General features: G+C 55.6%; 1 protein-coding gene across 5 annotated transcripts in view; it reads right to left on the reverse strand.

Annotated features, from left to right (window-relative positions):
• CLPB (ClpB family mitochondrial disaggregase) overlaps positions 1-26,290 on the reverse strand; it is an 80,478-nt gene that overhangs the window by 15,228 nt on the left and 38,960 nt on the right. For all 5 annotated transcript variants that reach the window (XM_054056712.1, XM_054056743.1, XM_054056721.1 and 2 more), the window contains 2 exons: positions 18,919-19,016; positions 13,998-14,112 (listed from right to left, as the gene is read on the reverse strand). In XM_054056712.1, the coding sequence (XP_053912687.1) occupies positions 13,998-14,112; positions 18,919-19,016 (213 nt within the window). The remainder of the gene's footprint in view (positions 1-13,997; positions 14,113-18,918; positions 19,017-26,290) is intronic.

The following is a 26,290-nucleotide window of genomic DNA, read 5'->3' on the forward strand; positions in this document are numbered from 1 at the left end:
GAATCCTAAGGAAGGCGTTCGGAATGTGAAAACTCATGGAATTAATTGGAGTTGGAAAAGGGACCTTAAAAATAAAGGGGGGAAAAGGGAGTTGGTTCCAATCGGAGGTCCAAAGTGGTGTTCCTCAAGGCTGCGGATGGGTTGGGGGCGATGTTCTTCTCAATGATGGGGAGGGAATTGTCGGAGAGATTCCGCACGGAGCCCACCACAAGCATGGGAGAAACCCTTTCTCCGTCGTTCCCGTGGGATATATCCGAGCTCTGCTGCTTGCCTCAGTTTACCCCGAAAAGAGCGGATGTGGGTGACCCATCCCAGCGTCTCCCAAGGTTCCGTCCGGCTGTTTCAGGTGGAAACCATTCCATGATTCCAAGGGCCAAATAAGACACAACGGGGTTGGATCTGGAGGGGCTTTGAGGTCCTTTCCCACCCAAACCATTCCATGATTCCAAGGGCCAAATAAGACACAACGGGGTTGGATCTGGAGGGGCTTTGAGGTCCTTTCCCACCCAAACCATTCCAGGATTCCAAGGGCCAAATAAGACACAACGGGGTTGGATCTGGAGGGGCTTTGAGGTCCTTTCCCACCCAAACCATTCCATGATTCCAAGGGCCAAATAAGACACAACGGGGTTGGATCTGGAGGGGCTTTGAGGTCCTTTCCCACCCAAACCATTCCAGGATTCCAAGGGCCAAATAAGACACAACGGGGTTGGATCTGGAGGGGCTTTGAGGTCCTTTCCCACCCAAACCATTCCATGATTCCAAGGGCCAAATAAGACACAACGGGGTTGGATCTGGAGGGGCTTTGAGGTCCTTTCCCACCCAAACCATTCCAGGATTCCAAGGGCCAAATAAGACACAACGGGGTTGGATCTGGAGGGGCTTTGAGGTTCTTTCCCACCCAAACCATTCCATGATTCCAAGAGACAAATAAGACACGAGGGGGGTTGGGTCTGGAGGGGGTTTGGAAGGGGACCTCAAGGATCATCGGGGTTGGAAGGGGACCTCGAGGATCATCGGGGTTGGAAGGGGACCTCGAGGATCATCGGGGTTGGAAGAGGACCTCGAGGATCATCGGGGTTGGAAGGGGACCTCGAGGATCATCGGGGTTGGAAGGGGACCTCGAGGATCATCGGGGTTGGAAGAGGACCTCGAGGATCATCGGGGTTGGAAGAGGACCTCGAGGATCATCGGGGTTGGAAGAGGACCTCGAGGATCATCGGGGTTGGAAGAGGACCTCGAGGATCATCGGGTTTGGAAGGGGACCTCGAGGATCATCAGGGTTGGAAGGGGACCTCGAGGATCATCGGGGTTGGAAGGGGACCTCGAGGATCATCGGGGTTGGAAGGGGACCTCGAGGATCATCGGGGTTGGAAGAGGACCTCGAGGATCATCGGGGTTGGAAGGGGATTCTGAGGATCATCGGGGTTGGAAGAGGACCTCGAGGATCATCGGGGTTGGAAGAGGACCTCGAGGATCATCGGGGTTGGAAGGGGACCTCAAGGATCATCGGGGTTGGAAGGGACCTCGAGGATCATCGGGGTTGGAAGGGGATTCTGAGGATCATCGGGGTTGGAAGAGGACCTCGAGGATCATCGGGGTTGGAAGAGGACCTCGAGGATCATCGGGGTTGGAAGGGGACCTCGAGGATCATCGGGGTTGGAAGAGGACCTCGAGGATCATCGGGGTTGGAAGAGGACCTCGAGGATCATCGGGGTTGGAAGAGGACCTCGAGGATCATCGGGGTTGGAAGGGGACCTCGAGGATCATCGGGGTTGGAAGAGGACCTCGAGGATCATCGGGGTTGGAAGGGGACCTCGAGGATCATTGGGGTTGGAAGAGGACCTCGAGGATCATCGGGGTTGGAAGAGGACCTCGAGGATCATCGGGGTTGGAAGGGGACCTCAAGGATCATCGGGGTTGGAAGAGGACCTCGAGGATCATCGGGGTTGGAAGAGGACCTCGAGGACCATAGGGGTTGGAAGGGACATTGAGGATCATCGGGGTTGGAAGAGGACCTCGAGGATCATCGGGGTTGGAAGAGGACCTCGAGGATCATCGGGGTTGGAAGAGGACCTCGAGGATCATCGGGGTTGGAAGGGGACCTCGAGGATCATCGGGGTTGGAAGAGGACCTCGAGGATCATCGGGGTTGGAAGGGGACCTCGAGGATCATCGGGGTTGGAAGGGGACCTCGAGGATCATCGGGGTTGGAAGAGGACCTCGAGGATCATCGGGGTTGGAAGGGGACCTCGAGGATCATCGGGGTTGGAAGAGGACCTCGAGGATCATCGGGGTTGGAAGAGGACCTCGAGGACCATCGGGGTTGGAAGGGACATTGAGGATCACCGGGGTTGGAAGAGGACCTGGAGGATCTCAAGAGGTTCCCCCAAGTCCACTTCTCCCGTGAATATTCCCTAATATCCTATGGAAACTTCCTCAGGTGCCACTTGAAGCTGTTCTCCATCCCGGCGTGTGTCGTCCCACGTCCCCTTCCCAGCGCCGCTCCGACTCTTTTCCGTCGCGGCGAACATTTGAGGTCAGAACCGTTGACAAAATTGATGGGGAAGAACCCCAGAGCCGATAATTCCACCGTCTTTCTCCGCTCGGATAATGACGGTAATAAACCTTCGCTCCGGGGCATGGAGTGACCATTGGATGGGGTCAACGCGGTCAACGGTCCGAAGGCGGTGAGGTTAAGTGCCGCCTCCGCAGTCGGATCTCAGATTTTATGGAGAAGCGCTCGGCTCAGCCTGAGAAGCTCCGGGGATATAAAACGCTCCATAAAAATCGGCCGTAAAGGGGTTTGCGGTTCAGCGGGAGATCCCGGTGGGAAGATACGGATCTGTTGGATGGAGGAGGAACGGCCGCTGAGGAGCAAAGAGAAAGGGGTTGGGAAAACATGGAGCATCCTGGTTGTCCCGGAGAAGGGGAGGGAAAATTTGGAGCATCCTGGTTGTCCTGGAGAGGTGGGGTTGGAAAACCTGGAACATCCTGGTTGTCCCGGAGAGGGGAGGTCAGAAACTGGTTGTCCTGGAGAGGTGGGGTTGGAAAACTTGGAGCATCCTGGTTGTCCTGAAGATGGGGGATTGGAAAATCTGGTTGTCCTGGAGGGGTGGGGTTGGAAAACTTGGAATATCCTGGTTGTTCCGGAGAGGGGAGGTCAGAAACTGATTGTCCTGGAGAGGTGGGGTTGGAAAATCTGGTTCTCTTGGAGAAAGGGGCTCAGAAAACCTGGAACATCCTGGTTGTCCCGGAGAAGGGGAGGGAAAATTTGGAGCATCCTGGTTGTCCTGGAGATGGGGGATTGGAAAATCTGGTTGTCCTGGAGAAAGGGGTTCAGAAAACCTGGAATATCCTGGTTGTCCCGGAGAGGGGAGGTTGGAAACTGATTGTCCTGGAGAAAAGGGTTCGGAAAACCTGGAGCATCCTGGTTGTCCCGGAGAAGGGGAGGTCGGAAACTGACTGTCCTGGAGAGGTGGGGTTGGAAAACCTGGAGCATCCTGGTTGTCCCGGAGAGGGGAGGTCGGAAACTGGTTGTCCTGGAGAGGTGGGGTTGGAAAATCCGGTTGTCCTGGAGAAAGGGGGTCAGAAAACCTGGAACATCCTGGTTGTCCCGGAGAGGAGAGGGAAAACCTGGAGCATCCTGGTTGTCCTGAAGATGGGGGATTGGAAAATCTGGTTGTCTTGGAGAAAGGGGTTTGGAAAACCTGGATCATCCTGGTTGTCCCGGAGAGGGGAGGTCGGAAACTGATTGTCCTGGAGAGGTGGGGTTGGAAAATCTGGTTGTCCTGGAGAAAGGGGGTCAGAAAACCTGGAATATCCTGGTTATCCCGGAGAAGGGGAGGTTGGAAACTGGTTGTCCTGGAGAAAGGGGTTCGGAAAACCTGGAATATCCTGGTTGTCCCGGAGAAGGGGAGGTTGGAAACTGATTGTCCTGGAGAGGTGGGGTTGGAAAACTTGGAGCATCCTGGTTGTCCCGGAGAAGGGAGGTCGGAAACTGGTTGTCCTGGAGAGGTGGGATTGGAAAACCTGGTTGTCCTGGAGAAAGGGGTTCAGAAAACCTGGAATATCCTGGTTGTCCCGGAGAGGGGAGGTTGGAAACTGGTTGTCCTGGAGAGGTGGGGTTGGAAAACTTGGACCATCCTGGTTGTCCTGGAGAGGGGAGGTCGGAAACTGATTGTCTTGGAGAGGTGGGATTGGAAAATCTGGTTGTCTTGGAGAAAGGGGTTCGGAAAACCTGGAGCATCCTGGTTGTCCTGGAGAAGGGGAGGTCGGAAACTGATTGTCCTGGAGAGGTGGGGTTGGAAAACTTGGAACATCCTGGGTGTTCCGGAGACGGGAGGTCAGAAACTGATTGTCCTGGAGAGGTGGAATTGGAAAATCTGGTTGTCTTGGAGAAAGGGGTTCAGAAAACCTGGAATATCCTGGTTGTCCCAGAGAGGAGAGGGAAAACTTGGAGCATCCTGGTTGTCCCGGAGAAGGGGAGGTCGGAAACTGGTTGTCCTGGAGAGGTGGGGTTGGAAAACTTGGAACATCCTGGTTGTCCCGGAGAAGGGGAGGCCGGAAACTGATTGTCCTGGAGAGGTGGGATTGGAAAACCTGGTTGTCCTGGAGAAAGGGGTTTGGAAAACCTGGAATATCCTGGTTGTCCCGGAGAAGGGGAGGGAAAATTTGGAGCATCCTGGTTGTCCTGGAGATGGGGGATTGGAAAATCTGGTTGTCCTGGAGAGGTGGGGTTGGAAAACTTGGACCATCCTGGTTGTCCTGGAGAGGGGACGTCGGAAACTGTTTGTCCTGGAGAGGTGGGATTGGAAAATCTGGTTCTCTTGGAGAAAGATGCTCAGAAAACCTGGATTATCCTGGTTATCCCGGAGAACGGAGGCCGGAAACTGGTTGTCCCGGAGAGGATGGTTGGAATATCCTTCTCTGACGCACGGGAGCCGCCATCCACTTCAGATCCAGGACCTCTTCCCCGTTGTCCAAACCCAGTTGGCTTCATCCCAAAGAACGATGACACCATCCAAGGACAGAGTCAGTCGGAAGGAGGAACGGAACCGCTCCTCTCCTTGGCTTCTACACCCACCCCACCACCACCACCTCTCTTTCCTCTTGGAAAACCTCTTCCCATCCCTCCGTAACTTCAGGAACGACCAAAAAATGCGACCTCAAAGCCATTCGGATGCATTTTTTTTGCCCCCCCAAAATTCCATGAAGATTTTCGGACAAAGAGAAGAGGTTTATAATGAGGACATTTGGCCCTTCTTCTCCGGAGCGATTTCCGAAGCGGCTGTTAAGGGCTCTGACTTTATTTGGCACATCCGTAACGTCGCCGTTGTCTCGGAGAGGCCCTTCGGAGGCGATTGAAGGGATAAATCCACTCTACGACTTTACAACAAATCAATATTCCGGCGGTTATCGGCGGTTGATGCCATCAAAATGGGTTTCAGCCAATTTGTGGACCCGTAATAAACGTCCGTTTATCAAAGCAATTCCTTCGGAGCCGTTTGCTTTTCCGACCGTACGGGATGAGGTGAGGTCACAGGGTCCGTATCCACCATGGCATTCGGTCGTCTTATTCCAAGCTCGGTATCCGGGACCCAAAGATGGTGGTGGAACGGCTCCTCCAGGTGGAACTGCTCCTTCAGCTCCACCGCCGGGAGCTCCGGGATGGGGGAGAAGGAAAGGATCACCATTGGGAAGAGATCTTCCAGGTCCAAACAGAATCCTAAGTTGCTTGGATGAGCCCTTGGAATTAAGGTTGGAAGGGATCTCAAAGCCCTCTGGTGTGTCCATCAGCCCTTGGAATCATGGGATGGGTTGGGTTGGAAGAGATCTCAAAGCCCATCCGGTTCCAAACCCCTCTGGAGTGTGGATCAGCCCTTGGAATCATGGGATGGGTTGGATTGGAAGGGATCTCAAAGCCCATCCGGTTCCAAACCCCTCTGGAGTGTGGATCAGCCCTTGGAATCATGGGATGGGTTGGATTGGAAGGGATCTCAAAGCCCATCCGGTTCCAAACCCCTCTGGAGTGTCCATCAGCCCTTGGAATCATGGGATGGGTTGGGTCGGAAGGGATCTCAAAGCCCATTCGGTTCCAAACCCCTCCGGAGTGTCCATCAGCCCTTGGAATCATGGGATGGTTTGGATTGGAAGGGATCTCAAAGCCCATCCGGTTCCAAACCCCTCTGGAGTGTCCATCAGCCCTTGGAATCATGGGATGGGTTGGGTTGGAAGGGATCTCAAAGCCCATCCGGTTCCAAACCCCTCTGGAGTGTGGATCAGCCCTTGGAATCATGGGATGGGTTGGGTTGGAAGGGATCTCAAAGCCTCTCCAGATCCAACCCCGTTGTGTCTTATTTGGCCCTTGGAATCATGGAATGGTTTGGGTGGGAACGGACCTCAAAGCCCCTCCAGATCCGACCCCGTTGTGTCTTATTTGGCCCTTGGAATCATGGAATGGTTTGGGTGGGAAAGGACCTCAAAGCCATCCAGATCCATGGACAGGGACCCCTCCCACCGGATCCGGTTGCTCCGAGCCTCATCCAACGTGGCCTTCAACCCCTCCAGGGATGGAGCAGCCCCCACCGCTCTGGACAACCCATTCCAGAGCCTCCAAACCCTCCCAGGAGGACATTTCTTCCCTAAGATCTCCCCTCCATCTCCCCTCTCGCAGCTCCAAACCGTTCCCCTCATCCCATCTCTGCTCTTCCTGATCCACAGCTCCTCCGCAGCTTCCCTGGAGCGCCGTTCCCTCCCGGAAGCTGCTCTGAGGTCTCCATGGAGCCTTCTCTTCTCCAGGTTCCACAACCCCATCTCTCCCAGCGTGTCCTCCTCCAGGAGGTTCTCCAGCCCTTGGATCATCTCCATGGTCTCCTCCGGCCTCGCTCCAACAGCTCCGTGTCCTTCCTGTGCTGAGGACTCACCAAGTGGACACCGGATTCCGGGTGGGGTCTCCCCAGAGGGGTGGAATGTCCTTCCTCGCCCTCTGCTCCGGGATCTCCTTGGCCTTCCGGGCTGTTGTGGCTCCCGTTGAGCTTCTCCTCCCTCAGCATTCCAAGTTCTTCTCCTCAAGGCTTTTCCCGCTCCGATCACGGGATCAGAACCTCCTTCAAAGGACACCAAAAAGCTCTCCGAGAGAAGAGATGTTCCATCAAGCCCCGAAGAACATGCGCTCCTCCACCTTTGGAGCCTCTGGATATCCTACGGAGAAGGTTAAAGGAGATCCAACCGGAATCCAAAGCATCGATGGAATTGTCCCGGAAGCCTTTGAGCTGCTCCTTTCCTGGTGGCACCGTCCATCTCTCCCCTGGACGGTGACCTCAGCGAGTTTGTAGATGACACCAACCTGAGGGGTGTCCTGGAAGGATGGGATGTCATCCGGAGGGACCCGGAGAGGCCGGAGAAGTGGGGCTGGAGAACCTCAGGAGGTTCAACGAGGCCAAGCGGAAGGTCCTACGTCCGGGTTGGGACAATTCCCTGCTTTCAATCCAGGATTTGGAGGGGATGATGCGATGGAGAACAACCCCTGAGGAGAAGGACTTTGTGGTGGTGGTGGTGGTGGTCCATGAGAAGCTCCACAACGTCAGCTCAGAGCCCAAAACCCAACCGTGTCCTGAGCTGCATCGGAAGAAACGCATCCAGAAGGGACGGAGGGGATTCCAACCCTTCTGCTCCGCTCTGGAGAGACCTCATCCGGAGGATCGGGACCACTGCTGGAATTCCTCAACGTTAAGAAGGAGATGGAGCTGTTGGAAGGGGTCCAGAAGTGGCTCCAAAGCTGATGGAGCCACCGGAGAACCTCCCGTAGGAGGACAGCGTTGAGAGAGTTGGGGTTCTTCAACCTGGAGAAGGCTCCGAGGAGACCTTCCGGGACCTGAAGGGACTCCAGGAAAGCTGAGAAGGGAATGTTCACCAACGCTTGTGGGGATGGGATGAGCGGGAATGGGAAGAAACCGGAGAGGAGAAGATTTAGACTGGACCTAAAGAGGAATTCCTTCCCCATGAGGGCCTGGAAGAGGTTATCCAGAGGGAGTTGTGGCTGTTCCATCCCTGGAGGTGTTGAAGGCCACGTTGGATGGGCCTTGGATCCCCCTGATCCGATGGGATGCGTCCCATCCCACGGCGGTGAGGTTGGAATTGGCTGATCTCAAAGGTCCCTTCCAACCCAACTCATCCCATAATTCTACGCCTTTTAAGAGAGGACAATTCCAGTTGTATCCCACCTTTCCCCCCTGAAACAGCCGGAAGGAACCTTGGGAAACGCTCGGATGGGTCACCCACATCCGCTCTTTTCGGGGTAAACTGAGGCGAGCAGCGGAGCTCGGATATATCCCACGGGAACGACGGAGAAAGGGTTTCTCCCGTGCTTGTGGTGGGCTCCGTGCGGAATTCCCGGGAGCCGCAACCTCGGTACAACCCCTCATTCCCCCTCCCGCTGCTTCCGAGCGCACATTCCCTTTGTAGCGCCGGCTGAGCCCCTCCGGAGAGGCTCTTTTGGGATCAAGCGGCGAGCGGCGGATTTAATCGGATTATCCAATTAAGGCTGAGGTTATAAATTAAGGAGATCATCCGTGCTCGGAGAAAGCTCGGGATGTAAAAACGAGTTGGAAAAGGCGAGGGTGGAAACACCCGGAGCTCCGAAAGCGGTTGGGAAAAAAAACATCCGGAATTGTCGAAAGAACCCAAAGTAAACTGAGACGAAGGAGTGGCGACTCCGAAAATTCCCCGTAACCAAAAGGAATGGGAAGGGAAAAAAAGGGCTGAAAGGGAGGGGGATGGAAGCTCTGACCGCGCTCCGATATCCCGAGGCTGCGGAGAGGGAGGGGGAGGTGGGAATGGAGCGCGTTCCCGATAATTCAATAAGCTCCATAAAAAACCCCCCTCCGAAACACCACCTGTGTCAGGACCAGGCGGTACCCATTAATCACCGCTTCCCAATTAGCCGGAGCCGCTGCCCTCCGGCACAGCCGTTATCCGTAGGGGCGAAGCCGGTTCTTTCCGGGGCCATCGGATCGCACTCGGCTCTTCTTTGTTAACCGGAAAACCATAGGGGGAGGTTTTGGTGGTGTTGAGTTTCGCTCTCAGTTTGGGTTTCTCCCTCTCAGCAGTTCCATCCCAAAGGATGAAATCGGGATGAAGGATGGAGCTCGGAGCCCCTGATCCAGCGGGAATGATGGAATTCTCAAGAGAAAGGAAAGGGATGGAGTTTGGAGGCCACGGAGATGATGGGAAGGATGGAGAACCTCTTGGAGGATGGGCTGAAAGGGTTGGGGGCGTTGGGGAGAAAAGAAGGATCCGTGGAGACCTTAGAGGAGATTCCAGGAGGGAAAGGGGTTCCGGGGAAGCTACGGAGGGGTTTTGGATCAGGGAGGGAAGAGATGGGATGAGGGGAACGGTTTGGAGCTTCAAGAGGGGAAATCGAGGCGAGAGCTTAGGGAGAAATGTTCTCCTGGGAGAGCGCTGAGACTGCGGTTGTCCCGAGCGGTGGTGGCCGCTCCATCCCTGGAGGGGTTGAAGGACACATCGGATGGAGCTCGGAGGTCCTGATCCAGCGGGAATGATGGAATTCTCAAGAGAAAGGAAAGGGATGGAGTTTGAAGGCCACGGAGATGATGGGAGGGATGGAGAACCTCTTGGAGGATGGGCTGAAAGGGTTGGGGGCGTTGGGGAGAAAAGAAGGATCCGTGGAGACCTCAGAGGAGATTCCAAGAGGGAAAGGGGTTCCGGGGAAGCTACGGAGGGGCTTTGGATCAAGGAGGGAGGAGATGGGATGAGGGGAACGGTTTGGAGCTTCAAGAGGGGAAATCGAGGCGAGAGCTTAGGGAGGAATGTTCTCCTGGGAGAGCGGTGAGACTGCGGTTGTCCAAAGCGGTGGTGGCCGCTCCATCCCTGGAGGGGTTGAAGGCCACATCGGATGGAGCTCGGAGCCCCTGATCCAGCGGGAATGATGGAATTCTCGAGAGAAAGGAAAGGGATGGAGTTTGAAGGCCACGGAGATGATGGGAAGGATGGAGAACCTCTTGGAGGATGGGTTGAAAGGGTTGGGGGCGTTGGGGAGAAAAGAAGGATCCGTGGAGACCTCAGAGGAGATTCCAAGAGGGAAAAGGGGTTCCGGGGAAGCTACGGAGGGGCTTTGGATCAGGGAGGGAGGAGATGGGATGAGGGGAACGGTTTGGAGCTTCAAGAGGGGACATTGAGGCGAGAGCTTAGGGAGAAATGTTCTTCTGGGAGAGCGGTGAGACTGCGGTTGTCCAAAGCGGTGGTGGCCGCTCCATCCCTGGAGGGGTTGAAGGCCACCTTGGATGGAGCTCGGAGCCCCTGATCCAGCGGGAATGATGGAATTCTCAAGAGAAAGGAAAGGGATGGAGTTTGGAGGCCACGGAGATGATGGGAGGGATGGAGAACCTCTTGGAGGATGGGCTGAAAGGGTTGGGGGCGTTGGGGAGAAAAGAAGGATCCGTGGAGACCTCAGAGGAGATTCCAGGAGGGAAAGGGGTTCCGGAGAAGCTACGGAGGGGCTTTGGATCAAGGAGGGAAGAGATGGGATGAGGGGAACGGTTTGGAGCTTCAAGAGGGGAAATCGAGGCGAGAGCTTAGGGAGAAATGTTCTCCTGGGAGAGCGCTGAGACTGCGGTTGTCCCGAGCGGCGGTGGCCGCTCCATCCCTGGAGGGGTTGAAGGCCACATCGGATGGAGCTCGGAGCCCCTGATCCAGCGGGAAGCGTCCCCGCCCACGGCAAAGGGTTGGATCATCTTTAAGGTCCCTTCCAATCTAATCCATTCCATGATTCTCTGAGAGGATCCAAAGGTTTCCAGGCTTTGGATGGAGAGGTGGAACCCAACCCAGCTTGGTGGAACCTTGAATTCCTGATGGAGTTTGAACCTCCAGCGGGAAATGAAACATCTCCAGAGCTTCCGGAGGCTGCGCTGAGGCTCCGGCAGCTCCCACAAAAAAAACCAGGAGCTCCCTGTCCTCATTCCTGGAGGTTTTCCAGGACACGGAGTGGATGGAGAATGGGAGACACCAGAGCTCTGGGGCCAAACCTCCAATCCTGGGGGTCAGCGTTGGGTTCCTCACTCCAAGAAGGACCTCGAGGGGGTTGGAGAACATCCGGAGAAGGGAATGGAGCTGAGGAAAGGGGTGGAGAACCAGAGAAGGTGTTGAGGGACATGGAGAGGTTTGATCTGGAGATGATGAGGTTGAGGGAAGACCTCATCGCTCTCCGCAGCTCCCGGAAAGGAGGTTGTGGTGAAGTGGGTTTTGATGTCTTCTCCCATGGAAGAAGGGATGGGATGGGAGGAAACGGCCTCAAGTTGCACCAGGAAGGGTTTAGGTGGGATATTGGGAAAGATTCCTTCATGGAAAGAGTGGAGAAGCCCCGGCAGAGGCTCCTCAGGGCAGTGGTGGATCCCCATCCCTGGAGGGCTCCAAACCCCCGTGTGGACGGAGCACTCGGAGACAGCGTTTGGTTGTCCCGATGGGGTTGGGCTGAAGGTTGGATGGATGAGCTGAGAGGTCTTCTCCAACCTGAAGGATTCCCTGATTTCCTTCTCTAAGCCGTACGGGCTGAGATCCTCCCGGCTCTGCTCCGCGGATGCCCAACACCCTTCCATCCGTCTCCGTCTCCGAACTCATTACCGTAACGAAGTTACAGCGCTTTCCGTTGGGGCCATGTGGTGCTCTGCTTTTCCCTCGGCTCCACCTCCCGCTCGGATAAAAACCATTCCCTTCTTTTCTTTCCGCACTCGGTGGTCCTCTCTCACCTTCGGATCCTTCCGTTCCAACCCCGGGGTTGATTTCATTTGGTTTCTAAACGGTGGAAAGTCTTCTCCAGGTTCAACAAACCCCAACTCGGATCTCCTCCGGGAGGTTCTCCACCCCTCCCGTCATCTCCGTGGCCTCCTCTGGACCTTCTCCAACAGCTCCAAACTGTTCTCCTCATCCCATCTCTGCCCTCCCTGATCCAGAGCTCCTCCGCAGCTTCCCTGGAGCTCCATTCCCTCCTGGAAGCTGCTCTAAGGTCTCCATGGAACCTTCTCCGTGGCCTCCTCTGGACCTTCTCCAACAGCTCCAAACTGTTCTCCTCATCCCATCTCTTCCCCCTCTGATCCAGAGCTCCTCCATAGCTTCCCTGGAGCTCCTTTCCCTCCTGGAAGCTGCTCTGAGGTCTCCATGGAACCTTCTCCAGGTTCAACAACCCCAACTCGGACCTTCTACGGGAGGTTCTCCACCCCTCCCGTCATCTCCGTGGCCTCCTCTGGACCTTCTCCAACAGCTCCAAACTGTTCTCCTCATCCCATCTCTTCCCTCCCTGATCCAGAGCTCCTCCACAGCTTCCCCGGAGCTCCTTTCCCTCCTGGAAGCTGCTCTGAGGTCTCCATGGAACCTTCTCCATGGCCTCCTCTGGACCTTCTCCAACAGCTCCAAACTGTTCTCCTCATCCCATCTCTTCCCTCTCTGATCCAGAGCTCCTCCACAGCTTCCTTGGAGCCCCTTTCCCTCCTGGAAGCTGCTCTGAGGTCTCCATGGAACCTTCTCCGTGGCCTCCTCTGGCCCTTCTCCAACCGCTCCAAACCGTTCCCCTCATCCCATCTCTTCCCTCCCTGATCCAGAGCTCCTCCATAGCTTCCCCGGAGCCCCTTTCCCTCCTGGAAGCTGCTCTGAGGTCTCCATGGAACCTTCTCCGTGGCCTCCTCTGGCCCTTCTCCAACCGCTCCAAACCGTTCCCCTCATCCCATCTCTTCCCTCCCTGATCCAGAGCTCCTCCATAGCTTCCCCGGAGCCCCTTTCCCTCCTGGAAGCTGCTCTGAGGTCTCCATGGAACCTTCTCCAGGTTCAACAACCCCAACTCGGATCTCCTCCAGGAGGTCCTCCACCCCTCACGTCATCTCCGTGGCCTCCTCCGGCCTCGCTCCAACAGCTCCAAACTGTTCTCCTCATCCCATCTCTTCCCTCCCTGATCCAGAGCTCCTCCACAGCTTCCCCGGAGCCCCTTTCCCTCCTGGAAGCTGCTCTGAGGTCTCCATGGAACCTTCTCTTCTCCAGGTTCAACAACCCCAACCCCTTCAGCCTGTCCTCCAGGAGGTCCTCCAGCCCTCCCGTCATCTCCGTGGCCTCCTCTGGACCTTCTCCAACAGCTCCAAACTGTTCTCCTCATCCCACCTCTGCCCTCCCTGATCCAGAGCTCCTCCGCAGCTTCCCTGGAGCCCCTTTCCCTCCTGGAAGCTGCTCTGAGGTCTCCATGGAACCTTCTCTTCTCCAGGTTCAACACCCCCAACCCCTTCAGCCTGTCCTCCAGGAGGTTCTCCAGCCCTCACGTCATCTCCGTGGCCTCCTCTGGACCTTCTCCCCACCAACCTGTGTGATCCGCTTCCGGATGGCGCTTGATGGGAACGTTCCCTTTACTCCTGGGTTCATAGAATCATGGAATGGTTTGGGTCGAAAGAGACCTTCAAGACCATCCAGTCCCAACCCCACCGTCACGGGGTTCCACCTTTGGAATCAGGGAATGGTTTACGTGGGAAAGGACCTCAAAGCCCATCCAGATCCATGGACAGGGACACCTCCCGCTGGATCCGGTTGCTCCGAGCTCCATCCAACGTGGCCTTCAACCTCTCCAGGGATGGAGGAGCCACCACCGCTCTGGAGAACCCATTCCAAGGCCTTTCCATCCTCACGGTGGAGAATTTCTTCCTAATTGGTTCTTTGGAATCTTCCTCCTTTCCATTTAAAGCCATTCCCTTCTGTCCTATCATTCCAGGTCCTCGGAAAAGTTTCTCCTGAGCTTCCCTGGAATCCTTTTTCCCCACTGGAAGCTGCTCGAAGGTCTCCATGGAACCTTCTCTTCTCCAGGCTGAGCAATCCCAACTCTCCCAGAGTGTCCTCCTACGGGAAGTTCTCCTCTATGACCTCCTCTGGACTCGCTCCAACGGTTCCATCTCCTTCCAACATCGGAAGAAGAAAACGTGGGAATACGGAGCGGATGAGAAGTCCTACCTGCTCCCACCGTGGCGATGGCGCTCTCCTGCCCGATGATGTGCTCCTTCAGCCGTTGCTCCAACGGAAACCTCCGGCGTTCCTCCGCTTCTCTCCGTCGTTGCTCCTCCTGGAACTGCGGGAGAAGGAAAAAAAGGTGGGATCAGAGGGGTTTTTTTGGGAGCAGGAATGTCAACTTTTATTGAGCTTCCCAGGATTGCAAAGCCCGGAGCGGGAATCCCTCCAATATCCGGAGAGATTCTTCTCCCAGGGTGGATGCGGCTCCGGAGGAGCTTGGAAGCTCCATCCCCAAAAGGAGGAATCTTCTCGGTTGGATCTGAGGGAATCGGGAATGGAGAGAAGCGTGGGAGATGCCGGATCGTGGGAAGAGGCATGGATGAAAGGAGGACCCGGAGCGTGGTTTGAATCCAGAGGGAAAGCCGCCACCACCATTCCGGCTTTCCAATGAGCTCCATTAGGAGCTTCTTCATCCCAAAGAAGGAAATTCTTTGGCGATTCCACCGGAATTCCACCATTATCCACACATCCCTTCTTCCACAGGGATGGAGGAGATGAAGCCCTTCAGCTCCAAAGCTGAGACGGCACTGGGAAATGCTCTTCCCTTGGGATGTTCGCATCCCTCCATCTCCGTCTCGGAAGGAAGAAGCGCTTCCAAGAGTCGGAGACATCCAACTTTCCTTCCACCCGGATCACCTTCCGGAGCTGAAGACTGGGATAAACTCAGAGCAGTTATCAGGGACAACTGAGGCAAAAATGTCTCTGAGATGATTCTCTTGGAATCATGGAATGAGTTGGATTGGAAGGGATCTCAAAGCCCATCCGGTTCCAAACCCCTCTGGAGTGTCCATCAGCCCTTGGAATCATGGGATGAGTTGGATTGGAAGGGATCTCAAAGCCCATCCGGTTCCAAACCCCTCCGGAGTGTCCATCAGCACTTGGAATCATGGGATGGGTTGGGTTGGAAGGGATCTCAAAGCCCATCCGGATCCAAACCCCTCTGGAGTGTCCATCAGCCCTTGGAATCATGGGATGGGTTGGATTGGAAGGGATCTCCAAGCCCATCCGGTTCCAAACCCCTCCGGAGTGTCCATCAGCCCTTGGAATGATGGGATGAGTTGGGTTGGAAGGGATCTCAAAGCCCATCCGGTTCCAAACCCCTCTGGAGTGTGGATCAGCCCTTGGAATCATGGAATGGGTTGGATTGGAAGGGATCTCAAAGCCCACCCAATTCCATGGACAGAGACACCTCCCACCGGATCCGCTTGCTCCGAGCTCCATCCAAGGTGGCCTTCAACCCCTCCAGGGATGGGATAACCACCACTTCTCTGAACAACCTCAGCATTTGTTCCGCACTTTCTGACCCTCGTTAAGCTCCGGAGCTGCTCCCACTTCCCACCACAGTCGGAAAACGCCGTTTCCAAGAGTTTTTCCATGTTTTTTCCCCCCGGAATCTCCGGTATCTTCTTCCAGTTTCACTGTTGCCCACCTAAAGCGGTTGAAGAATCCTCCGGAGCCGCGAAAACCATCGGCACAACCTTTTTTTTTCCCATGGAAGAAAACCATCGGAACTCAATTAAAAATACATACGGAGCGTCCTCGTTATTCTGTCCCGAGGATATGTAAATAAAACGTATGGATGACATTCCCGTCTCCCATCAATTCATTCTCCGGCAGCGATGGAAATGAGGCCATAAATTCACAAAGACTCTCGACGGAACGCGGTTACCGAAGGCGGATACGGTCCCGGGAGCACCGGGATCGCCTCCGGTTGAATATTCATCACCGCCGCTTTCTTTCTCCGATGTTTTATCTCCAATCATTTCCAGCCGGAATATCTCCGTAGATATATTCCCTTTTTTTTCTTCCATCCATTCGTTAAGCAGAAAAGGCGAAGCGTCGTTCCGAACCGCTCCAGGTGGTTTCCTTCTCCGAGTTGGGCTCCGGGGACGATTTATCCGGCAGATAATTCCTCACCTCTTTCTCCTAAAGACCTCGAATGGTTTATTGTCCGCTTTTTTTTCCGTCAAACTTCCCCGGAGAGCATTCCAAGAGGTGCTCTTGGATGGCAGGAGAAGCCGTGGGCTCAGCCGGAAAAGTCACGACCATCCTTGATTTTGCTGGGATGGAGAATCCAAGAGGAAAAGAGAAGGATCGCTTCGCTTCGGATATGGCGTTGAGTTTTGGGAATGTGCTCCGGAACTCCGGACGGAGAACGGATCTTCTCAGGTGAGCGCAGACAACGCAAGAGTTGGGAAAGTTGAAGTCATGGAAGTATCTCCTCTTTAGAGACTCATGGAATGCTTTAGGGTTGGAAAAGACCTCAAAGGTCATCCAGGGCCACGGGAAGGGACGCTTCCCATCGGATCAGGGGCTCCGAGGTCCATCCGTTTGGGTGGGAAAGGACCTCAAAGGCCCTCCAGATCCAACCCCGTCGTCTCTTGGTTGGCCCTTGGAATCATGGAATGGTTTGGGTGGGAAAGGACCTCAAAGCCCCTCCAGATCCAACCCCGTTGTGTCTTGGAATCATGGAATGGTTTGGGTGGGAAAGGACCTCAAAGCCCCTCCAGATCCAACCCCCTCGTGTCTTATTTGGCCCTTGGAATCATGGAATGGTTTGGGTGGGAAAGGACCTCAAAGCCCCTCCAGATCCAACCCCGTTGTGTCTTATTTGGCCCTTGGAATCATGGAATGGTTTGGGTGGGAAAGGACCTCGAAGCCCCTCCAGATCCAACCCCGTTGTGTCTTATTTGGCCCTTGGAATCATAGAATGGTTTGGGTGGGAGAGGACCTCAAAGCCCCTCCAGATCCAACCCCATTGTGTCTTATTTGGCCCTTGGAATCATGGAATGGTTTGGGTGGGAAAGGACCTCAAAGCCCCTCCAGATCCAACCCCATTGTGTCTTATTTGGCCCTTGGAATCATGGAATGGTTTGGGTGGGAAAGGACCTCAAAGCCCCTCCAGATCCAACCCCGTTGTGTCTTATTTGGCCTTTGGAATCATGGAATGGTTTGGGTGGGAAAGGACCTCAAAGCCCCTCCAGATCCAACCCCGTTGTGTCTTCTTTTGCCCTTGGAATCATGGAATGGTTTGGGTGGGAAAGGACCTCAAAACCCCCCCAGATCCAACCCCATTGTGTCTTATTTGGCCCTTGGAATCATGGAATGGTTTGGGTGGGAAAGGACCTCAAAGCTCCTCCAGATCCAACCCCGTTGTGTCTTATTTGGCCCTTGGAATCATGGAGTGGTTTGGGAGGGAGAGGACCTCAAAGCCATCCAGATCCATGAGCAGGGACACTTCCCACCGGATCCGGTTGCTCCGAGCTCCATCCAACGTGGCCTTCAACCCCTCCAGGGATGGAGCGGCCACCACCGCTCTGGAGAACCTCTTCCAGAGCCTCTCCACCCTCTGAGGAGAACATTTCTCCCTAAGATCTCCCCTCAATGTCCCCTCTCGAAGCTCCAAACCGTTCCCCTCATCCCATCTCCACGATCCAAAGCCCCTCCGCAGCTTCCCCGGAGCCCCTTTCCCTCCTGGAATCTTCTCTAAAGTCTCCATAGATCCTTCTCCAGGTTGAACAACCCCAACTCTCCCAGTTTGTCCTCCAGGACCTTCTCCATCCCTCATATCATCTCCATAACCCTTCATGGAATAACTTTTTGGGATGGATTTGGCCCCTCGGATCCCCCGGAAGCCCACCCCTGGATTTTCCTTGATCCCGGGGCCACGTTGGATGAGGCTCGGAGCAACCGGATCTGGTGGGAGGTGTTCCTGCTCATGGATCTGGAGGGGCTTTGAGGTCCTTTCCAACCCAAACCATTCCAGGATTCCAAGACACAATGGGGGTTGGATCTGGATGGACTTTGAGGTCCCTTCCAGCCCAAACCACTCCAGGATTCCAAAGGCAAACCAAGACATGAGGGGGTTCGGATCTGGAGGGGCTTTGAGGTCCTTTCCCACCCAAACCATCCCATGATTCCAAGGGCCAAATAAGACACAATGGGGTTGGATCTGGGTGGACTTTGAGGTCCTTTCCCACCCAAACCATTCCATGATTCCAAGGGCCAAATAAGACACAAAGGTTTTGGATCTGGAGGGGCTTTGAGGTCCTTTCCCACCCAAACCATTCCATGATTCCAAGGGCCAAATAAGACACAACGGGGTTGGATCTGGAGGGGCTTTGAGGTCCTTTCCCACCCAAACCATTCCAGGATTCCAAGACACGAGGGGGGTTGGATCTGGGTGGACTTTGAGGTCCTTTCCCACCCAAACCATTCCAGGATTCCAAGGGCCAAATAAGACACAATGGGGTTGGATCTGGAGGGGCTTTGAGGTCCTTTCCCGTCCAAACCATTCCATGATTCCAAGACACAACGGGGTTGGATCTGGAGGGGCTTTGAGGTCCTTTCCCACCCAAACCATTCCATGATTCCAAGGGCCAAATAAGACACAACGGGGTTGGATCTGGAGGGGCTTTGAGGTCCCTTCCCACCCAAACCATTCCATGATCCCATAATTCCCTGAAATTCTTCCCCCTTTGAGGGTGAGGAAGCACCGATTTCCGTTGTCCGGAGAAGTGGGAGATGCCCCATCCTTGGAAGTGCTGAAGGCCACGTTGGATGGGGTTGGAAGAACCCTTATCCGGCGCCGGGATTCACTGCCGGGGGCACTTGGATGGCTTCCAAGCCCCCATTCCCACCCAACCCATCCTACGACACCGCCATTCCTCATCCGGAGGAAGAAACGTTAACGTGGAAGAGGAGGACACCCACATGGATTTGGGTAAAACATCTTCCAAAGTGGTTTTTTCCCACCCTTTTTTACACCATTCCGGTCATTTTCCGGCTCCATCCGGAAGAAGCCGTGAGATGGTGATGGACAAAGGTCTCGGAGCGCCGATGGAAAGACAAAGCTGAGGCTCACCTTGATCTCCGAGGCCTTCAGGAGGTTCTTGATCTCCTCTTCCCGGGCGTAATCCAGAGGCGTGTGTCCCATTTCGTTCTTCTGGAGAGGGTCGGCACCTGAGGGCAGGAAAACAAGGAAGAAGGTCTTATTTGGCCCTTGGAATCATGGAATGGTTTGGGTGGGAAAGGACCTCAAAGCCCCTCCAGATCCAACCCCGTTGTGTCTTATTTGGCCTTTGGAATCATGGAATGGTTTGGGTGGGAGAGGACCTCAAAGCCCCTCCAGATCCAACCCCGTTGTGTCTTATTTGGCCCTTGGAATCATGGAATGGTTTGGGTGGGAAAGGACCTCAAAGCCCCTCCAGATCCAACCCCGTTGTGTCTTATTTGGCCTTTGGAATCCTGGAATGGTTTGGGTGGGAGAGGACCTCAAAGCCCCTCCAGATCCAACCCCGTTGTGTCTTATTTGGCCCTTGGAATCATGGAATGGGTTGGGTGGGAGAGGACCTCAAAGCCCCTCCAGATCCAACCCCGTCGTGTCTTATTTGGCCCTTGGAATCCTGGATCCCTCTGCAGATCCTCCTGCCCTCCATCCATGGATCCAGCCTGGATCCCTCTGTAGATCCTCCTGCCCTCCATCCATGGATCCAGCCTGGATCCCTCTGCAGATCCTCCTGCCCTCCATCCATGGATCCAGCCTGGATCCCTCTACAGATCCTCCTGCCCTCCATCCATGGATCCAGCCCGGATCCCTCTGCAGATCCTCCTGCCCTCCATCCATGGATCCGGGTTGTCCCGATCCCTCTGCCGATCCCTTTTTGCCCTCAATCCGATCGATTCATGACAATCCCATCATCAACTGTTGAGTTTCGTAGCGCAATACCGACTCTCTCCTTCATCTCCAGGTCCCTCAGCTGCTCCCACTCCCCCTCTTCTCCAGCTCCGTTCCCTTCTCCGGATGTTCTCCAGATGTTCTCCATCCCCTCGAGGTCTTTCTTGGAGTGAGGGACCCAGAACCAACCCCAGGATTCGAGGTGAGTCCTCCCCAGGAGGACAATCCCTTCCCTTCTCCTGGTGGCCACCCCATGGCTCATCCAATCCAGGTGCCGTTGGCCTTCTTGGCCACTTGGACCACCTCTGGCTCATGTTTGGCCACCGTTTTCCGGGTCCTTCTCCACGGGACACCTTTCCCACCGGAGCTGCTCAGGGTTGGTGTGTCCCGAGCAGAGGAGCCATCACTTATCCTGGTGGAACCTCATCCCAGTGCCGATGGATCCGACTCGTCCGTCTCCTTGGTGGAACCTCATCTCTTCCAAGAGGTGGAAGAAGGGATACCGGAGAGACTCTCCGCTTCTCCGCTTCGGCACCGGGAGGAGGGATCTATATTTAATTCCGGGATGAAGAATGTGCTCCATAAACATCTGAGATGGAATGATTTCCACCATAAACATCTGAGATGGAGTGATTTCCACCATAAACATCTGAAACGGAGTGATTTCCACCATAAACATCTGAGACGGAATGATTTCCACCATAAACATCTGAGATGGAATAATTTCCACCATAAACATCTGAGACGGAGTGATTTCCACCATAAACATCTGAGATGGAGTGATTTCCACCATAAACATCTGAGATGGAGTGATTTCCACCATAAACATCTGAGATGGAGTGATTTCCACCATAAACATCTGAGACGGAATGATTTCCACCATAAGCTTTGGCATTGCCAATAAAAACCCAGGATCGGGTGAGGTTTCACCACCGCCGCGTTAACGGCTTTTTGGGAGACAGTCCCAATGCCACTGCCCGATCCTGCCTGGATTTGTGCCAGGAGAGGGGCAAATCTTCCACACCTTCTCCAAAGGTTGACGTCCTCCAGGAGGTGACGTCTTCTTCTTCTTCTCCTTCTCCTCCTCCTCCTCCTTCTCCTTCCCCTTCTCCTTCTCCTCCTCTCCTCCTCCTCCTCCTCCTCCTCCTCCTCCTCCTCCTCCTTCTCCTCCTCCTCCTCCTCCTCCTCCTCCTCCTCCTTCTCCTCCTCCTCCTCCTCCTCCTCCTCCTCCTCCTTCTCCTTCTCCTTCTCCTCCTCCTCCTCCTCCTCCTCCTCCTCCTTCTCCTCCTCCTCCTCCTCCTCCTCCTCCTCCTCCTTCTCCTCCTCCTCCTCCTCCTCCTCCTCTCCTCCTCCTCCTCCTCCTCCTCCTCCTTCTCTCCTCCTCCTCCTTCTCTCCTTCTCTCTCTCCTCCTCCTCCTCCTCCTCCTCCTCCTCCTCCTCCTTCTCCTTCTCCTTCTCCTTCTCCTCCTCCTCCTCCTCCTCCTCCTCCTTCTCCTCCTCCTCCTCCTTCTCCTTCTTCTCCTCCTCCTCCTCCTTCTCCTCCTCCTTCTCCTTCTCCTCCTCCTTCTCCTCCTCCTTCCCCTTCTCCATCTCCTCCTCCTCCTTCTCCTTCTCCTCCTCCTCCTTCTCCTCCTCCTCCTTCTCCTTCTCCTCCTCCTCCTTCTCCTCCTCCTCCTCCTTCCCCTTCTCCATCTCCTCCTCTCCTTCTCCTCCTCCTCCTCCTCCTTCTCCTTCTCCTTCTCCTCCTCCTCTCCTTCTCCTTCTCCTCCTCCTCCTCCTCCTTCTCCTCCTCCTCCTTCTCCTTCTCCTCCTCCTCTCCTTCTCCTCCTCCTCCTTCTCCTCCTCCTCTCCTTCTCCTCCTCCTCCTTCTCCTCCTCCTCCTCCTCCTTCTCCTCCTCCTCCTCCTCCTCCTCCTCCTCCTCCTTCTCCTCCTCCTCCTCCTCCTCCTCCTCCTCCTCCTCCTTCTCCTTCTCCTTCTCCTTCTCCTCCTCCTCCTCCTCCTCCTCCTCCTTCTCCTCCTCCTCCTCCTTCTCCTTCTTCTCCTCCTCCTCCTCCTTCTCCTCCTCCTTCTCCTTCTCCTCCTCCTTCTCCTCCTCCTTCCCCTTCTCCATCTCCTCCTCCTCCTTCTCCTTCTCCTCCTCCTCCTTCTCCTCCTCCTCCTTCTCCTTCTCCTCCTCCTCCTTCTCCTCCTCCTCCTCCTTCCCCTTCTCCATCTCCTCCTCTCCTCCTCCTCCTTCTCCTTCTCCTTCTCCTTCTCCTTCTCCTCCTCCTTCTCCTTCTCCTTCTCCTTCTCCTCCTCCTTCTCCTTCTCCTTCTCCTCCTCCTCCTCCTCCTCCTCCTCCTCCTCTCGTTTCCCTTCGCCTCTTCCGTTTCTTCCGGATCCATCCATCACTCCTCTCCGATATCGCCTCCCTCCCCCCTTTGACCGTTTGACTCATTGCCGCAATAATCGATCCCATCCCACTTTTCCGCTCGATCCCAACCTCCCGCACGGCAAATATTACTCCGTCATAAATAACGCTGTCACTCGGCTTCCGAAGAGAAAGTAGAAATCACCACGGGTTCCTCGATGGCTTCATTCCCCCCTCCCCTTTCCCTTTTTCCCTTCTCCGTTCCTCCGGGTCTCCACCTCCGCTCCGGCATAGGGAATGTCAACCTTCCGAAGTCTTTAATGGAAGGCAATTTGTCACCTCCCACTCGTTGTCGAGAGGTTGGAAAGGGACACCTGGGTGGACACCTCGGGCTCTGCGTATCCTCCGAGTATTCCCTCCTCCGCTCTTCCAAGCGTTAATAAATCACCCATCGGTTTTCCGTCGGCGCCGCCGGAGCAGCTGCAGAAGGACATTCATTGGGGAAATATCTTCGCGTCGGAACGATCGAAGGAACTCCGAGAGAGTGACAACCCTCGATTTTTCAAATGTTATTAACTCCGTCCTCCCAACGATTCGTCGCCAATTCCTTCGGATACGGAACAACTGCCGATAAGAGTTACGGAAAAGGTGGGAAGAGCAAAGGGAGAGGGAGATAAGAAGATGCGGCGATGGGAAAGGGGGGGAACGCCGGTCCGGGAGAAAGTTTGGCCCTACGGAACTCAACGGTGACGTTGTGGTTGTCGGGAATTGATCGGATTGAGGGAAGGAAGGGATTTGGAGAGGGATGGGGACAATCTGGATCCATGGATGGAGGAAAGGAAGGATCTACAGATCCAGCCTGGATCCCTCTGTAGATCCTCCTGCCCTCCATCCATGGATCCAGCCTGGATCCCTCTGCAGATCCTTCCTGCCCTCCATCCATGGATCCAGCCTGGATCCCTCTGCAGATCCTCCTGCCCTCCATCCATGGATCCAGCCTGGATCCCTCTGCAGATCCTCCTGCCCTCCATCCATGGATCCAGCCTGGATCCCTCTGCAGATCCTCCTGCCCTCCATCCATGGATCCAGCCCGGATCCCTCTGCAGATCCTCCTGCCCTCCATCCATGGATCCAGCCTGGATCCCTCTGTAGATCCTCCTGCCCTCCATCCATGGATCCAGCCTGGATCCCTCTGTAGATCCTTCCTGCCCTCCATCCATGGATCCAGCCTGGATCCCTCTGCAGATCCTTCCTGCCCTCCATCCATGGATCCAGCCTGGATCCCTCTGTAGATCCTCCTGCCCTCCATCCATGGATCCAGCCTGGATCCCTCTGTAGATCCTTCCTGCCCTCCATCCATGGATCCAGCCTGGATCCCTCTGCAGATCCTCCTGCCCTCCATCCATGGATCCAGCCTGGATCCCTCTGCAGACCCTCCTGCCCTCCATCCATGGATCCAGCCCGGATCCCTCTGCAGATCCTCCTGCCCTCCATCCATGGATCCAGCCTGGATCCCTCTGTAGATCCTCCTGCCCTCCATCCATGGATCCAGCCTGGATCCCTCTGCAGATCCTCCTGCCCTCCATCCATGGATCCAGCCCGGATCCCTCTGCAGATCCTCCTGCCCTCCATCCATGGATCCAGCCTGGATCCCTCTGTAGATCCTCCTGCCCTCCATCCATGGATCCAGCCTGGATCCCTCTGTAGATCCTCCTGCCCTCCATCCATGGATCCAGCCTGGATCCCTCTGTAGATCCTCCTGCCCTCCATCCATGGATCCAGCCTGGATCCCTCTGTAGATCCTCCTGCCCTCCATCCATGGATCCAGCCTGGATCCCTCTGTAGATCCTCCTGCCCTCCATCCATGGATCCAGCCTGGATCCCTCTGTAGATCCTCCTGCCCTCCATCCATGGATCCAGCCTGGATCCCTCTGTAGATCCTCCTGCCCTCCATCCATGGATCCAGCCTGGATCCCTCTGCAGATCCTCCTGCCCTCCATCCATGGATCCAGCCTGGATCCCTCTGCAGATCCTCCTGCCCTCCATCCATGGATCCAGCCTGGATCCCTCTGCAGATCCTCCTGCCCTCCATCCATGGATCCAGCCTGGATCCCTCTGTAGATCCTCCTGCCCTCCATCCATGGATCCAGCCTGGATCCCTCTGCAGATCCTCCTGCCCTCCATCCATGGATCCAGCCTGGATCCCTCTGCAGATCCTCCTGAATCCATGGATCCAGCCTGGATCCCTCTGCAGATCCTCCTGCCCTCCATCCATGGATCCAGCCTGGATCCCTCTGCAGATCCTCCTGCCCTCCATCCATGGATCCAGCCTGGATCCCTCTGCAGATCCTCCTGCCCTCCATCCATGGATCCAGCCTGGATCCCTCTGCAGATCCTCCTGCCCTCCACCCATGGATCCAGCCTGGATCCCTCTGCAGATCCTCCTGCCCTCCATCCATGGATCCAGCCTGGATCCCTCTCCAGATCCTCCTGCCCTCCATCCATGGATCCAGCCTGGATCCCTCTGCAGATCCTTCCTGCCCTCCATCCATGGATCCAGCCTGGATCCCTCTGCAGATCCTCCTGCCCTCCATCCATGGATCCAGCCTGGATCCCTCTGCAGATCCTCCTGCCCTCCATCCATGGATCCAGCCTGGATCCCTCTGCAGATCCTCCTGCCCTCCATCCATGGATCCAGCCTGGATCCCTCTGCAGATCCTTCCTGCCCTCCATCCATGGATCCAGCCTGGATCCCTCTGCAGATCCTCCTGCCCTCCATCCATGGATCCAGCCTGGATCCCTCTGCAGATCCTCCTGCCCTCCATCCATGGATCCAGCCTGGATCCCTCTGCAGATCCTCCTGCCCTCCATCCATGGATCCAGCCTGGATCCCTCTGCAGATCCTCCTGCCCTCCATCCATGGATCCAGCCTGGATCCCTCTGCAGATCCTCCTGCCCTCCATCCATGGATCCAGCCTGGATCGTTACGGTGGGACATCGGTGTCCGCCTGGAGGTCTCCGTGGCTTTTCCTTCCCGGTGTGGGGCGGTTGGAGGAGAACGCTTTGGACGGAGAAGTCGATACTGAGCCGCAATTGCGCTCTTCCATCACCTTTGGCAAAGCTGACGGCGCGGCAGAAGGAATCAATACGGAATTTATGGCGTTCCCGACGAAATATCCGTGGGGAGAGGGAGGGAAGGAGGGGGTGAGGAGCTCCTGGAGCTCCTGGATGATGGTCATCTTGGAAGGGACGTGGAATGGAAGGCGGAAAGCTCCCGGTTGCGGCAGACGGGGAAGCGTTGGCCCCGGAAATCATGGAATGGGGTTGGTTGGAAGCGACATCAAAGCCCATCCAATTCCAGAAGCTCCAACATCTCCCACTGGATCAGGTTGCTCCGAGCTCCATCCGACCTGACCTTCAACACCACCAGGGATGGGGCGTCTCCCACCTCTCCGGAGAAGAGGATCCAGGGTTTCGCCAACCTCACAGTGAAGAATTCCATGGAATCATGGAATGGTTTGAGTCGGAAGGGACCTCAAAGCCCGGTCAGGTCCAACTCCGTGCCATGGGCCAATCCTTGGAATCATGGAATGGTTTGGGTTGGAAGGGACTGGGGAGGGTCACACCTTCATCCTGAGGTCAGTTCTGGGCTCCTCAGGATAAGAAAGACCTCGAGGGGGTTGGAGAACATCCGGAGACGGGAACGGAGCTGGAGAAGGGGTTGGAAAACCAGAGAAGGTGTTGAGGGACACGGAGTGGTTTGGTCTGGAGATGATGAGGTTGAGGGGAAGACCTCATCGCTCTCCGCAGCTCCCGGAAAGGACGTTGTGGTGAGGTGGGTTTTGATGTCTTCTCCCATGGAAGAAGAGTTGGGATGAGAGGAAACGTCCTCAAGTTGCACCAGGAAGGGTTTAGGTGGGATATTGGGAAAGATTCCTTCATGGAAAGAGTGGAGAAACCCCGGGAGAAGCTCCTCAGGGCGGTGGTGGACCCCCATCCCAAGAGGTCTTCACACCCTGTGTGGATGGAGCACTCGGGGACAGCGTTTGGTTGTCCCGATGGGGTTGGGCTGAGGGTTGGATTGAGGAGCTCAGAGGTCTTCTCCAACCTCAATGATTCCATGAATCCATGAGAGCACATCCCACCGCTGAGACCTGCGGAGCAGCATCCCACCGGCGGGAATCCTCCGCTCGGGAGGTGATGGGAAA

The sequence above is a fragment of the Cuculus canorus genome, chromosome 1, assembly GCF_017976375.1.
Source record: "Cuculus canorus isolate bCucCan1 chromosome 1, bCucCan1.pri, whole genome shotgun sequence".
Classification (NCBI taxonomy): Eukaryota; Metazoa; Chordata; class Aves; order Cuculiformes; family Cuculidae; genus Cuculus; species Cuculus canorus.